Genomic DNA, 13,855 nt, shown 5'->3' on the forward strand with positions numbered 1-13,855 from the left:
TGAGACTTCTTACTGTGCACAACAACAGTTTTTTGACCAGTGAAAATACAAACAGAATTCTCTTGAAAGGTAACAAAACAAGAGCAAGTCAGAGTGAAGATGCTTAGGCAAGGCACCCCTCACTCATACCCCAGCACTGCAATAAGTGACTCGGATTGAGCAGAGAGTGCGTGTGGTGTGTGTTACCCTCCAAGGGTACTTTGCTGGAGAAATAGCCGGCTGAGCTCGAGAGACCATCTGCTGTTGCTTTGGTCACAAAGACAGAGATTCAAATTTAAAATCCAAAACCAGCCCCACCTCCAACTCACTGGCCAACAGTGCAGTGCCCATATTCAGGAGATGCCTGAAGCCTATTTTTGAAGTAACTTTTCCTTGTGCAAGCTTTCACCATAAAATGTGTATAAAATCCAGACATTCCAGTGCTTCGCTCCTTTTCACAACCCTACGTTGCACAACTGATAGAGACTTCCACCATCATAGTTAAAATTGCATTGCAACCAGGATGGGGCACCCATCTATTTCACACCATCCTGCAGTAATTGGGGCAACTTCCTGAGCCTCCACTAACAAACCTGCACTTTATCTTCCTGCCACAGGGCAATGTGAACACTCAGTGGTTGTACTGATGGAAGATATTACTGCCAAACCCTACACAGAGAAAGGGGCGTGAACCAACAAACACAACAACTTTTATTTATCTAGCACATGCATTTCATGAGCAGGTAACCCAAAAGTTTGCTCACAGTAGACTATTTCAGGGACCGCCTTACAAACAGAGGCAGAGCTTCAGCCAAGGAATTCAGGAAAACACAAGCAGCCACAATTAGAAACTAGAAGTAGGCTATTTGGCCCTTTGAGCCTGCTCTGCCATTCACTTTGATCATGGCTGATTGTTGAATTCAATATCCTGATCCTCCTTCCTCCCATATCCTTTGATCCCTTTAACCCCAAGAGCTATATCTAATTTTTTCCTCGAAATTGGACAATGTTTGACCTCAACTACATTCTGTGGGAGTGAATTCCACTCTTTCACCACCTTCTGAGTGAAGAAATTTCTCCTCACCTCAATTCTAAAGGGTTATCCCATATCCTCAAACTATGACACCGTGGAACACAAAGGAGAGAAACAGATCAGACAGAGAGAGAGGGGGGGAGAAGCAGAATGTTTCAAGTTGTTCTAGAGTTAAGAATAAGAGACTAGAGATACAAAATTATATATAACAGATTTAGCAGAAGGCAAGTGTTGAGGTGCTGCGGAATTCAATTTCAGGATTAGGGGTTGAAGCAGAAACAACGTCAACATTCATAATCAGCCTGGATAGGCAGGTGAAGCAAATGGGAACAGGGTAGACAAACATGATAAAGATCTTTTTCTTGTGTGGAGCATAAATAGATCAGATGGGCCTAAAGGTTAGTTTCCATATTGTAACCTCTAGGTATTGGATCTGGTATGTACATGGAACCCAAATGGAGAGGAGTTATGAAATTCCAAGTGACGCTGCTAACAGTTACTTACTAGCTTGTGATACAATATTGCTATGTTTTCTCAGCATGGCAGAGGCAGTCTCAGACAAAGTCACAATAACTTCCAGCGCTAGTTGACGTTGCATGTTTTCCAGTCCAGTGTCTGCACAGAGCTGCATATTAAAACACAGACAAATTAACATCAACCTCAATATCTTTTTCAAAGAGATAAAGCAAGGAGAAATAAAACCACTCAACCACCTGACTAAAATTGAATAAGAAACCACGTAACACACACAGATAAAGTTAACCTGCCATTAACACTGACAATCTCACAGACCTTTCCTTATTCCCCTGATCTACCGAGCAATGACCACTCTCAGAGGCAAGAAAATAGTAGGTCAGAGAGGCATCTCTGCCAACACAGACTTGATGGGCCGAAGGGCCTGTTCCTCTGCTGTAGTGTTCTTGTTCTTTTTCTGTTTTTATTTCAGATTCCCAGCACCTGTCATATTTAGCATTTATATTTGGAATAATGTCAGGAATGGAACCTCTTGCACTGATTTTAAGATATAAATATGGCAAAGCCCTTACACGTTCTTCAATAGCACCTTCCAAACCTGTGATCACCACCACCTAGAAGGACAATAACAGCAGATGCATGGGAGCAGCACCACCTGGAAATGCCCTTTAACTAACACACCATCCGGATTTGGAAATATATCGCTGTTCCTTCACTGTTGCTGGGTCAAAACCAATAGCTCAGCACCACCTCCTCAAGGGAATTAGGCATGGCCAATATGGTAGCCTAGCTAGTGACACCCATATGCCACGAACAAATAAAACACAAAATAATCTACACGTATTATTCTAAACTATACACACTCAAATTGGCACAGTTTGAATATTTATTTCTAAAAATAACACCAGTAGGAATTTGGTTTGTTTCAACTCAGGGAGGTACAATTCTACAAACTGAAAGCTGAAAGTCTGCCTCAAATTAGGGCAGATATGCAAGGACACACTTGGTGGGCTACTGAGGAAGAGTAGAACATAATTAATTGGATAGTTCTCCAAAAGCCAGAATTTTACTGCAATGCCTGCCCCGGAATTGGGGTGGGCACAACTTGCAGAACAGCATTCTCCATTGGCCTTGGGCGAGATCTTGAGTCTTGGGCAGACGAGACGGTAAAATTCCGGCAAATGAGTTGAATTGCCTCCTTCTGTCCTATGATTCTATGAAAATATTTATAAATTAAGTATTTGTTAATGATACCTAGTAAAATGAACAACGCCTAGCTGAACTTTAGCCCTAAATCTGACTATAAAATCCAAACTTTGTTTATACGGTTAACTTGTATAGACGTTTACTTAGGAGAATAAGCAGAAATCTATGCAACGCTTACCTTGAGGCTTAATGTTAAGGTGGGTTCGAGATGAGGACGTAAATATTTTGGTGCTGTGTCTGCAAGCTCCACCAACGATTTCAGCACTGAATCATCATTTTGATAACAGGAGTCATTGACTGCCTAAAATGAGAGGAATTAAAGAATAGTGCCATACTAACCAAAAATCTTAAGGTCCACTGAAGACACCATGACACATGAAAAGCTCCAGAATCAAAAACTCAAAGCCAATGACAATCTAACATTGAGTAATTCCTCCATTATTTTGTGCTACTCCGGATATCAGTACCTCACAAAGACACTTAAATGGTTTCATTGTACACCCTGAGATCCCTGTTTCCCCAATTCTTGTCTCTTTCGTGTCTCTGATTTTTCATTACTGACAGTCATGCCTTCAGTTACTTGATTCCAAGCCCTGAAAGTCCTCCTTAAACCCATCTGCCTCCCTCCCCTTTGAAGATGCTGTCTCTTTGACCAAGCTTTTGGTCAACTATCCTAGCAATTCCTTACATGGCCCAGTGTCAAATTTTGTCTGGTGGCCCTCCTCGAAGGGAGTGATAGATCAATTTTAAAAGCATTTAATGTAAACATTAGATTTTGTCTGTAACTTATACTGCTGACCACAATTTTAAACAATCATTTACACAGTATTACTCAAAAACCTCCACTTCTATTAAAAACTCACAAGCAACAAACCATTTTAAATAACTTCAATGCACCAATTATACATAATTTTACAGCCATTCAGTAAAACAGGTCTATGTCAGGATTTATTCTCCACACAAACCACCTCACATCCTTCTTCATCTAACACATCCACATTTCCATCTGCTGCTTTCTCCCTCATGTATTTATCTAGCTTCCCCTCAAATGCTCTCTGTTATTCATTTGAACCATTCATTGGCAGTGAGTTCCACATTCACATTACTCTCTCTCCCTGGACAAAGATGTTTCTCCTCAATTTACTAGCAACTATTGCATATTTATGGTTTGCATTTTTGGATTCTCCCACAGAATGTTGTTATCTCCACGTCTGTCTTACAAAACCCTGAACAATCACTTGCGCCAGCTGTACAACACGCAGGCCCCGCCCACAAACACTTTGGCTATTTATTAAGTATAAGATTAGAGTCTAAGTTTGTAAACTCTACAATGGACGTAAATAGAAACGCACAACTTAAATGTTTCAGGCTGTTTCGCAAACGGTAAAAGAAATTCCATACCTGCAGGATTCCAGGCAGCATGTCAGCAAAGTGCTTTTGAAGGGGAGCATTATTCTCATTAGCCAGCACAAATGCTGCTGCAGCTCTGGCTGCAAGCATTCGAATCTATCAAAAGCAACACATATCATCTTTAAACTTTTAAGTATACGTGCAAAAAGGTTTTCATCCCATTTTATTAAAATTGCTCAATGTCAACTTTCAGATGCGATTTTCCCCTGGATTTAAAACTATTGCTTATAATCTACTCCCATGTCGATTTCCAGCAATCAAATTTTCTACTGTTTTGAATTTACTGATAATGGATTGAAGGATCCTAATTAAAAATAAATTCAACCTGAAAAAGCACCCAAATTTCTGTTGTATGAACTTATACACAAACTTTAAAAACCTTAAGTTTTTTTTGTGTCACAAGTAGACTTACATTAACACTGCGATGAAGTTGTGAAAATTCCCTAGTTACCATACTCTGGCACCTGTTTGGGTACATTGAGGGAGAATTTAGCCTGGCCAATGCACCTAATCAGCATGTCTTACAGACTGTGGGAGGAAACCGGAGCACCTGGAGAAAACCCACGCAGACACGGGGAGAATGTGCAGACTCTGCACAGACAGGGAGCAGGAATCAAACTCAGGTCCCTGGTCCTGTAAGGCAGCAGTGCTAACCACTGTGCTGCCCTATTAAGAATGAGAAAGGCCATTCGAAAGGTCCACTCCACTATTCAACAAGAACATGGCTGAACTCATCATGACTTCAACTCCACTTTCTTTCCATCCTGCCCGCCCCACTCTTGTAAGCTTCAACTACCTCAGATCAAAAATTTGGCTAATTCAGCCTTGAACGTATTCTATGATACAGCCACTGCTCTGAGACAGAGAATCCCAAAAAATTAACGCTCAGAAGAAATTTCTCACCATAAATGTCTTCAATGTGAGACCGCCTTCCACTTTATTCCAAAACTGTGGCCCCCTAGATGTAGACTCCCTACAAGTGGGGGCATCGTCTCAACATCCACCCTGTCAAGTCTCTCAGAATCTTGTATGTTTCAATGAGATCACCTCTCATTCTTCAAAACTCCAGTGAGTATAAGCCTGAGCTATTCACCCTTTTCTCCTAAGAATCAGCCTAATAACTCTTCTCCGAACTGCTTCCGATATGAATATAACCCTCCCTAAAAAGGGGACCAAAATTGTACACGGTATTCATGATGTATTGTCACCAAACCTGAACAGCTGTAGTAAGACTTCCCTACTTTGTTCCCATTATCATTGTCTTGTCAGCAAATTTGGCTACAATACACTCTGTCCTTTTATCAAAGTCATTCATATAGATTATAAACAATAGAGGCCCAGCACTGAACACTACAGCATTGGTTCTAATTTGCTAACCTGAAAATGACCCATTTAACCCTACTCTATTTCCTGTTACTTAGCCAATTCTCTATCCAGGCAAATACACAACTCCCAACACCACAAGCTCTTATCTGTTGTATTAACCTTTTATGTGACACCTTATTGAATATTAAGTATCTTTTGGAAGCAACATAAAACCTGAACTGTCATTCAATGGTAGTTATTTTTTTTAAGGTGAGAAGAAAATATACACTTTGATAGACAGTGTGAAAAACAGCCAAAATATAAATGGTTCCACTATCCATACTACTTTCATATTAATTTCAAATAAAGAGTAGTGAGATTGCTTGCAACAATAAAAATGTTTTGTTTAATTGATACTATTCATTTTACGGGATCAACATCCACGCTGTCACTAGTTAATCAGCTTCTTAGCCTTCTAACCAGAAATCCAAACAGCAGTCCAAAGAATCCAAATGCATTCCCATTACAAAGTGGGTCCACCAGCAGAAAGTAGTGCAAGCCCACATTGACCATCCTTACCGTTGAGTTTTCCTGGTCTTGCATGCACTGAAGCAGCATTCGCTTGATGACCTCAAGGTAATGTTGTTGCTGGTTTCCAAAAATTCCTGGGAAATTCCTAAACATTGGTGGGTAATAAAGTCAACTCAGTTCAATACGGACAATTGAAAGTGAACTGTAAGCAGTTAAAGCACAATGAACTTCATCATAAACTGTGGTTAACCTTCCAAAAATACAAACCATACTGGTCCCATAACCACCTCGACGTGTGACTTGTAATCATCTGGCCATTTTGTTCTATCCAGTTCAGATTATTCCATTTCTGTATTCACTTGAAAACTGATAAGTCTCTAACTATATCCAGTTCTGATGGAAGGTCAACCACCTGAAATATTAACAGTTTCTCTCTCCACAGAAGCTGCCAAACAAATTCAATACTGGAAAGAGGTGGGGAAGTAAAGCCAGAAATGCAATCACATTTATCTTTCAAGTACGTGTGCATAAAGGCTTTGATTGTAAAATGTACCAATGTGCGCAACACACTGAAATCTCCACAGGGAATAAAGACCTAATGACAACCAATTTGAAATCACATCAGAGAAAACTGTAGAACCCCTGCAAGCTTGGAGCTATCCTGTGGTTTCAAGATGTCAATACTATTTTTGGTACAAGACAGAACAGGCTCACTAATCCACCTGATCTTCAATTTGTTCCAGATATTGCAGTCTGTTTTAGAAGGGGTGCACAGTTTGAGACTAGTCAAGATCACACATCTGTAGTTTAATGCTGGGAACAGTACAAGTCAGACAGATTAAAACCAGAATCTCAAACCGTCACCACAGATTACTATACATATCTTAAAGTGAAAGTGGGGGAGGCATGATAGCACAGTGGTTAGCATTGCTGCCTCAGCTCCAGGAACCCAGGTTCGACTCCCAGCTTGCGTTACTGTCTATGTGGAGTTTGCACATTCTCCCCATGGATTTCCTCCAGGTGCTCTGGTTTCCTTTCTCATTCTCAAAAAGTGCTGGTTAGGTGCATTGACCTGAACAGGTGGTGGAGTGTGGCAACTAGAGGAATTTCAAGCAACTTCACTGCAATGTTAATGTAAGCCTTGTGACAAACAAACTTTTTAGAATGCCCTGAACCAGTGATTTTTAACAATAATTACAGAGTTCAGTTCCTTAATTCAAGCAGATATCTGAAATTGTCAAAATGGAATCCCTTTTATATTAAATTAGGTTTCAAAGCGACAAAGCAAATGCCATTTAACAAGGCAAATTACAAAATGACATCTGTGCAATTTAGTTCGAAAGCGGGTGGGAGTAAAAGGTGGAAACATGGGGCGTTTTCAGACTAGTATGGCCATAGGCAATACATTGTCTAAACTGTGTTGAAAGAGAGATGGGTTAATATCAGCTTTCTACTGGAATACAGCAATTCCTAATCTCAAGACTCCCAATACTAATTAACACGTTTTTACTTTACAGGCTCTTCATTTGACAATGACAGACCTCTAAAGCCCAAAGTAGAAAAAAATTCTTCAGAATGATAGGATCAGCTCACTTCCCAAGAGTCATCAAATTGAGGGCTTAAGATGATAATGGAGGATTTAATGGGCTGAATGGCCTGGTGAAGGGGACGGGGGAATGCCACAACCAGGAGTTACAACCTTACAGTTACAGCCAAATCATTTGGGGAAATATCAAGAAGCATTGTGACAAAGTAGAAATCTGGAACCCTATCGCCCAAAAAGTTGCCGAGGCTGGGAATTTACTGAACGTTTCAAAAGGGAGACTGATAAAGATTTTGGTAGACAAGGGTTACAAAACCAGGGTGTGTAGATGAAGCTATGATACAGATGAGTGATCAGCTAAGTGAATAACAGAACATGTTCAAGGGGCTGAATGGCCTCCTCCTGCCCTGTACGCTTCTAAACTAATATTCACAGGTTGGCTTGTAAGGTTTCAATTATCAGTTCAGATTTCAAGTGTGACCTGCATTCAGGTTCCTTATTTCTTTAAAATATGCAAAGCAGAATGCCGTCAAACAAGCATTTTGCAAGGACTCTCTGAAATTGTAATGCAATTGCCAAAACCAAACCTATGTAAATGGGACACCACTTTAGCCAAATAAACAGATATGGCCACGGTGCACTGCAACAGGAATATTTCCAATGTTAGGCAACCTGAAACATTACCTCTTCCTCTCCACAGACACTGCCTGACCTGCAGTATTTCTGGTTTTTATTACAGGAGCAGGATAGGCCATTCAGCCCCTCTTTTTACAACCAACATAAGCCAGTAATGGTGTTCTTCAGCCTAAGGAAACATTGGTGCTAGCCATATTTCAAGACTTTGCGCCTGTGTGCTTCAAAAGCCACGACTGGAGGGTCAGAAGGAGATGGCGGCACACTGGGAATGACAACGGTCTTATAATCCAGAGGCCCAGGCTAATGGTTCTGGGTTCACAGGTTCAAATATCACCATGGCAAATTGGTTGAATTTATAGTAAGCTAATGAGAAATCTGGAATTGAAAGTTAATCTTAGTAACGGCAAGGAGGAAACCATCAACTGCTGTAAAAGCCCATCTGATTCACTGATGCCTACACGCTGCATGAAATCTGCCATCCTTACCTGGTCTGGCCTACATTGTGACTCTAGATCCACAATATTTTTGGTTGACTCTTAACTGCCCTCTGAAACGGCCTTGCTAGCCACTCAGTACGAGGACAATTATGATGGGCATAAAAACATTGACTTTGCCAGTGACGCCCATATCCCATGAAATAAAGAAAATAAAATTCAGAAAAGTGTCAGCTTTATTCAAGAGTTATGCAAGAGGACTTTAATCAAACACTTTTTCTGCTAGATAACTGTCATGTGAAACACATTGGGTGGAATATAAAAACAGGAGGAGGCCATTCAGCCCTTCATGCTGGTCCCCACCACTCAATCAGGTGATGACTGCAATGTATCTTAACTCCATTCACCCACCTTGGATCCATATCCCTTTACCAATAAAAAGATAAAATGCTGGAAGTCTAATATTTCTTTTAAATGCTGGAAATATTCAGCAGCTCAGGCATCATTCAGGTCACCAACCATTCATCAGAGTTTTGATTTATTGAGGAAAATGTTCCAGATTTCCACAATTAATGCACTTGTGAAAGTCAAGAGCAAAAATAGTCAAATAACTTTTCTTTTGAACCAGGCAGCAGTTCTTCCATATAAATAGAAGCCTCCCACAGCACGAGACAAGCTACAGGCTGCTGCAATTGCACCTCCTACTCAACATTCTGAACCTTGGGATGAAGCAGGAAAGCTCCATATTATTTGCACCAATTGGTCTTTCCCAGCCATTATCATAGACAGAATGGTCAGCCAGCAGCTCCTGATCTAGGAACCCTAGTGCGATCATTAAAGAATTAACTTTCATTTACATAGAACCTTTCACATTCACAAGTCATCACAAAGTGCTTCCTCAGCCACATACTTTTGCTGAGTAATTACTGTTGGAATGCAGGGAAGTAGCAAAGTTGTGCACAGCAAGTCACACAGATAGCAGTGTACTGACAGATAATCAGTTTTAGCAATCTTGGTTGGAACACCGGGAGGTCTCGTCACTCCTCTTTGAATTACTGGATCTTTAACATCCATCAAGAGACCAGGCAGACATGTGGTCAGTGTCTCAGAATCATGGAATTCCTACAATGCAGAAGGGGACATTTCGTCCATCAAGTCTGCATCAACTCTCCAACAGAGTATCTTACCCAGTCCCTTTCCCCCACCTTTCCCTGTATCTTCATACATTTCCCATGGCTTTTCCGCCTAACCTACACATCTTTGGACTGTGAGGAAATAGGAGCACCTGGAGAAAACCCACAGGGAGACTGCAAATTCCACAGTCTCTACACAGAATTGAACTTGGGTTCCTGGCACAGAGAGGCAGCAGTGCTAACCAATGTGCCACCACAGCACCCATGTCTCAATCAAGACAATGTAGCACTTGTTTCTCCCCCACCAGGACTACACTGGAGAGCAGACTGGGACATCAGTCACTTGGAGAAGCTGAGGTGATCTCCTTATGGTAGGATATTAAGGGGAGATTTAACAGAAGCACTTAAAAGTCATGAAGAGTTTTGAGAGAGGTGAATATGAGCTACTTTATTGCAATAGTGGGTGGGTCACTAACCAGTGGACATTGTTAAAGATCGTTGGCAAACAAACCAGAAGGGAGACAAGGATTTCTTTTTCTGCATAGTTATAACCTGGAACTTGAAAGGGCAGTGGGAAGCACATTCAGAATCCCTACAGTGTGGAAAGAGGCCATTCAGACCATTGACCCAATACCACCCAGGCTCTATCCTCGTAATTCCAAGTATTTACCCTGCTAAACTCCCTGACACTAAGGGGCAATTTTGCATGGCCAATCAATTAACCTGCATATCTTTGAACTGGGGGAGGAAACTGGAGCACCCAGAGGAAACCCACACAGAAACAGGGAGAACGTGCAAACTCCACACAGTGACCCAAGGAATCGAACCCCCGTCCCTGGAGCTGCAGCAGCACTAAACACTGTGGGATCATGTTGTTCTTTAAATATTAATCATTAGATAACAATTTTCAAAAGGGAACTGAATAAACAGCTGAAGGGGAAAAACTGTAGGGCCAAGGGAATGGAACAATTTCTAAAGCTCTTTTCATTTTGAATAGCTGGCCCAGGCTGGCTGCATGGCCTCGGTGCTACATGTCTTTACAATTTGAAAGTACTGCCACTGAACTAAGTTAGATATTTTGCCATGGCATGGAAATAGGAGGCCTGAGAAAACATTCAGGCCTAGAGATTTTGCAATTACGAGCCACTCACTCACTGGGGTCAATTCTGGGACATTTCCCCATCTCATTCTGCTTCAGCCACACCCTGTCAGCTACGTGTAATTTAACATGAGGTGGGGTTGGGGGAGGGAAAAAAATGGAATACACAAAACTTACCAGAAAATGTGCAGAGCAGCTTCACGCAATGCCACATTTTGGGAGCTGACGGAGTCAAAGAGAAACTTCAAAATTTCTGGCCATTGGTTGTTGCCATCATCATCTAAATATAAATAAGCAACACCTTCAGCCTGGATCAATACATCAGAAACATTCTTAGTTAAACCATTCACTTGCTTTAGTTAGACACCCACGGAGCCCCTTTCCATTTGTACCTTCACAACCCACTGGTGTGTCCATATTTTTGATTATGAAATGTTCATTTATTTTACTACCACCATTAACTGTTAGCCTTATATGGTAATTATGTTACCACAGATAACAATTGTTAAATAAGGTGGAATAAAGAAAAAAACAACTGGCAATAATATAGCATTTTTCATGATTAAATATCTTAGTTAACAAAGTACTTTTGAAGTACAGTTATGTTGTAATGGAGGAAACAGCAGCTTATTTGCATTCTGCAAACAGCAACATGATAGTGACCAGATCACCTGTTCTATTGTGATGTTGACTGAGGGATAAATATTGGCCGAGACACCAGGGATAACTCTCCTGCTCATCTTCAAAATAGTGCTGGGAGATCTTTGACCTCCACCTGAACAGGCAGATGGGTCCTTGGTTTAAGTCCCACTTGACAGACACTTTCTACAGTGCGGCACTCCCTCAGTACTGCACTGGAACGTCAGCTTTCATTTCTATGCTCAAGCTCGGGAATGGGACTGAACCCGGAACCTTGTGATTCAGAGGCATGTGTGCCACCAACTGAGCCACAGCTGCCACTAAAGCAACACCTGAATGTCTGGATTCATTTTTAATGACACTGCTTTTCATAGTGCTGCACTCGGAGTTGGTTTGACAACAACATATTAGGTCAAACAGCCCAAAGACAAGCAGCTTTGGCATCTTAGAAATGATAATACAAATCACAGATCCCAATCTAACTTCTCAGCCTGCACGCAGGGGGCATAAGGGAAAAGAGGAGGAATAGAGACACATCTAATGCACTCTAGTTATATACTGGAATTTCCACAGAGTATTAGTGGTTATTAGAGTTATTTCACTGAGGGATCAGCTGGGTAAATTTGTGGGGATGGGATTGTTGTTGGCGTAGACTCGATGGGCTGAATAGCCTCCTTCTGCACTGTAGGGATTCTATGATGAATAAAAGTTTTTGTGAAAGGCTATAGCTGTGAAAATTCATTGCTAAGAAACACAAGCTCCAAATATAAAATAAAGGATATCACAAGTGACTAACCAATCAGATTTCTAGAGAGCTCTGCTGCAATGTCACAGGTCTTCTTCCTGATGTTTGATGACCCCTCCATCTGGATACCCAGAAGCAGTTCATCTTTAACTGCATTTTGTACCTCGGGGGTTAGGCTTGGGAACACCTCATCAAAAGAAGCAGACAGCATTCGCCGCATTAAAACAGCAGCCATCTGTCTGACCTGCAAATAAAGAGGAGTGCAATTATATACCTCCCCCCATAAGTTGAAAGATCATATGGCTTTTTTTTTTACGTTTCAGTTGATTACAGATTTACAGCATGGAAAGACCCGCCTTGCCTGCTCTTTGGAAGTTATCCACTTAGTCCACTGTCAGCTCCCCAAAGCCCTTGAAAGCCGATATACAGGGAACTGGATGCAGTCATGTTACATGGAGGCACTGCATACAGAATGCTTTATCAATCTCAGTGTGCCATACATGAAAAACTGAATGAGAGGAATTCATTTTATAGAAGAGAAGTTGTCTGGTTGTGTGTCATTTTATGACTTTTCATTCCTGCATGCGGTGCGGAGATCATTGGCAAGGTCAGCATTTGTTGGCCTCCCTAACTGCCTCTATCACCTAGAAGGACAAGCGCAAGAATGATTGGGAATCCAATCTGCTGCAAGCTCCCCTCCAAGTCCCACACCATCCTGACTTGGAACTATATTGCCTCTCCTTCACTGCCACAAGGTTGAAGTCCTGGAATTCCCTTCCTACAAGCACTATGGGTCTACCTACACGACATGCAGCATTCAAGAAGGCAGTGCATCACCACCTTCTCCAGGGCAATTAAGGATGGACAATAAATGCTGGCCAAGCCAGCACGCCCACATCCTGTGAAAGGATACATTTTTAAAAAAACAACTGAATCATACGATAGTGCCATAGTTAGCTTTCAATTTCAAATAATTGAATTTAAATTCCACCAGCTGTCATGATAGGATTTCAACCACTAGCTCAGCGAGAATACCATCATAGGAACATAGGAATTAGGAGCAGAAGGAGGCAAATTCAATCGTTTGAATGGCAGAGCAGGCTCAATCAGGTTATACAGTTACATCGTAATGAAGGATGATCTCTCCCTGGTCTCAAATCCACCTCCCCATCTGTTCCCCATATCCCCCTTTCTCTTTTTATTATTAGGAATATGTCCACCTCCCTCTTGAAGCCATTCAACAATTCAGACTTCACCCTGCTATGCGGCAATGAATTCCACAAATTCACGACCCTCTGCGAGTTCTTCCTCACCTCAGTTTTAAATCTACCACCTCTCAACCTATACTTGTGACATCTCGTTCCAGATTGCTCCATAACAGGAAACATTTGGTCTACAATTACTTTATCAATCCCTTTAAAAATTTTATATATCTCAATCAGATCCCCTCCCATCCTTCCAAATTCCATTGAGTACAAGCCAAGCTGATTCTTCATACTCAATCCTTCCATCTTTGGAATCAATCTAGTGAACCTCCTCTGAACTGCTTCCAATTTTGTGTACAGGGCATAGCTGGGCAAGAAAAAAAAAGGTGGCACAGTGGTTAGCACTGCTGCCTCAGTGCCAGGGTCCCAGTTTCAATTCTGGCCTTGGGTCACTGTCTGCGTGGAGGTTTGCACATTCTCCCC

General features: G+C 41.5%; 1 protein-coding gene across 1 annotated transcript in view; it reads right to left on the bottom strand.

Moving 5' to 3' along the window:
- kpnb3 (karyopherin (importin) beta 3) overlaps positions 1-13,855 on the bottom strand; it is a 61,386-nt gene that overhangs the window by 31,669 nt on the left and 15,862 nt on the right. The window contains exons 3-8 of the mRNA XM_080198068.1: positions 12,219-12,411; positions 10,961-11,063; positions 5,987-6,083; positions 4,094-4,198; positions 2,871-2,993; positions 1,517-1,637 (exon numbers count right to left, since the gene is read on the bottom strand). Coding sequence (XP_080054194.1) covers positions 1,517-1,637; positions 2,871-2,993; positions 4,094-4,198; positions 5,987-6,083; positions 10,961-11,063; positions 12,219-12,411 — 742 coding nt within the window. The remainder of the gene's footprint in view (positions 1-1,516; positions 1,638-2,870; positions 2,994-4,093; positions 4,199-5,986; positions 6,084-10,960; positions 11,064-12,218; positions 12,412-13,855) is intronic.

This window comes from Carcharhinus amblyrhynchos, chromosome 10, assembly GCF_965287045.1.
Source record: "Carcharhinus amblyrhynchos chromosome 10, sCarAmb.v2.hapA, whole genome shotgun sequence".
NCBI classification, from domain to species: Eukaryota; Metazoa; Chordata; class Chondrichthyes; order Carcharhiniformes; family Carcharhinidae; genus Carcharhinus; species Carcharhinus amblyrhynchos.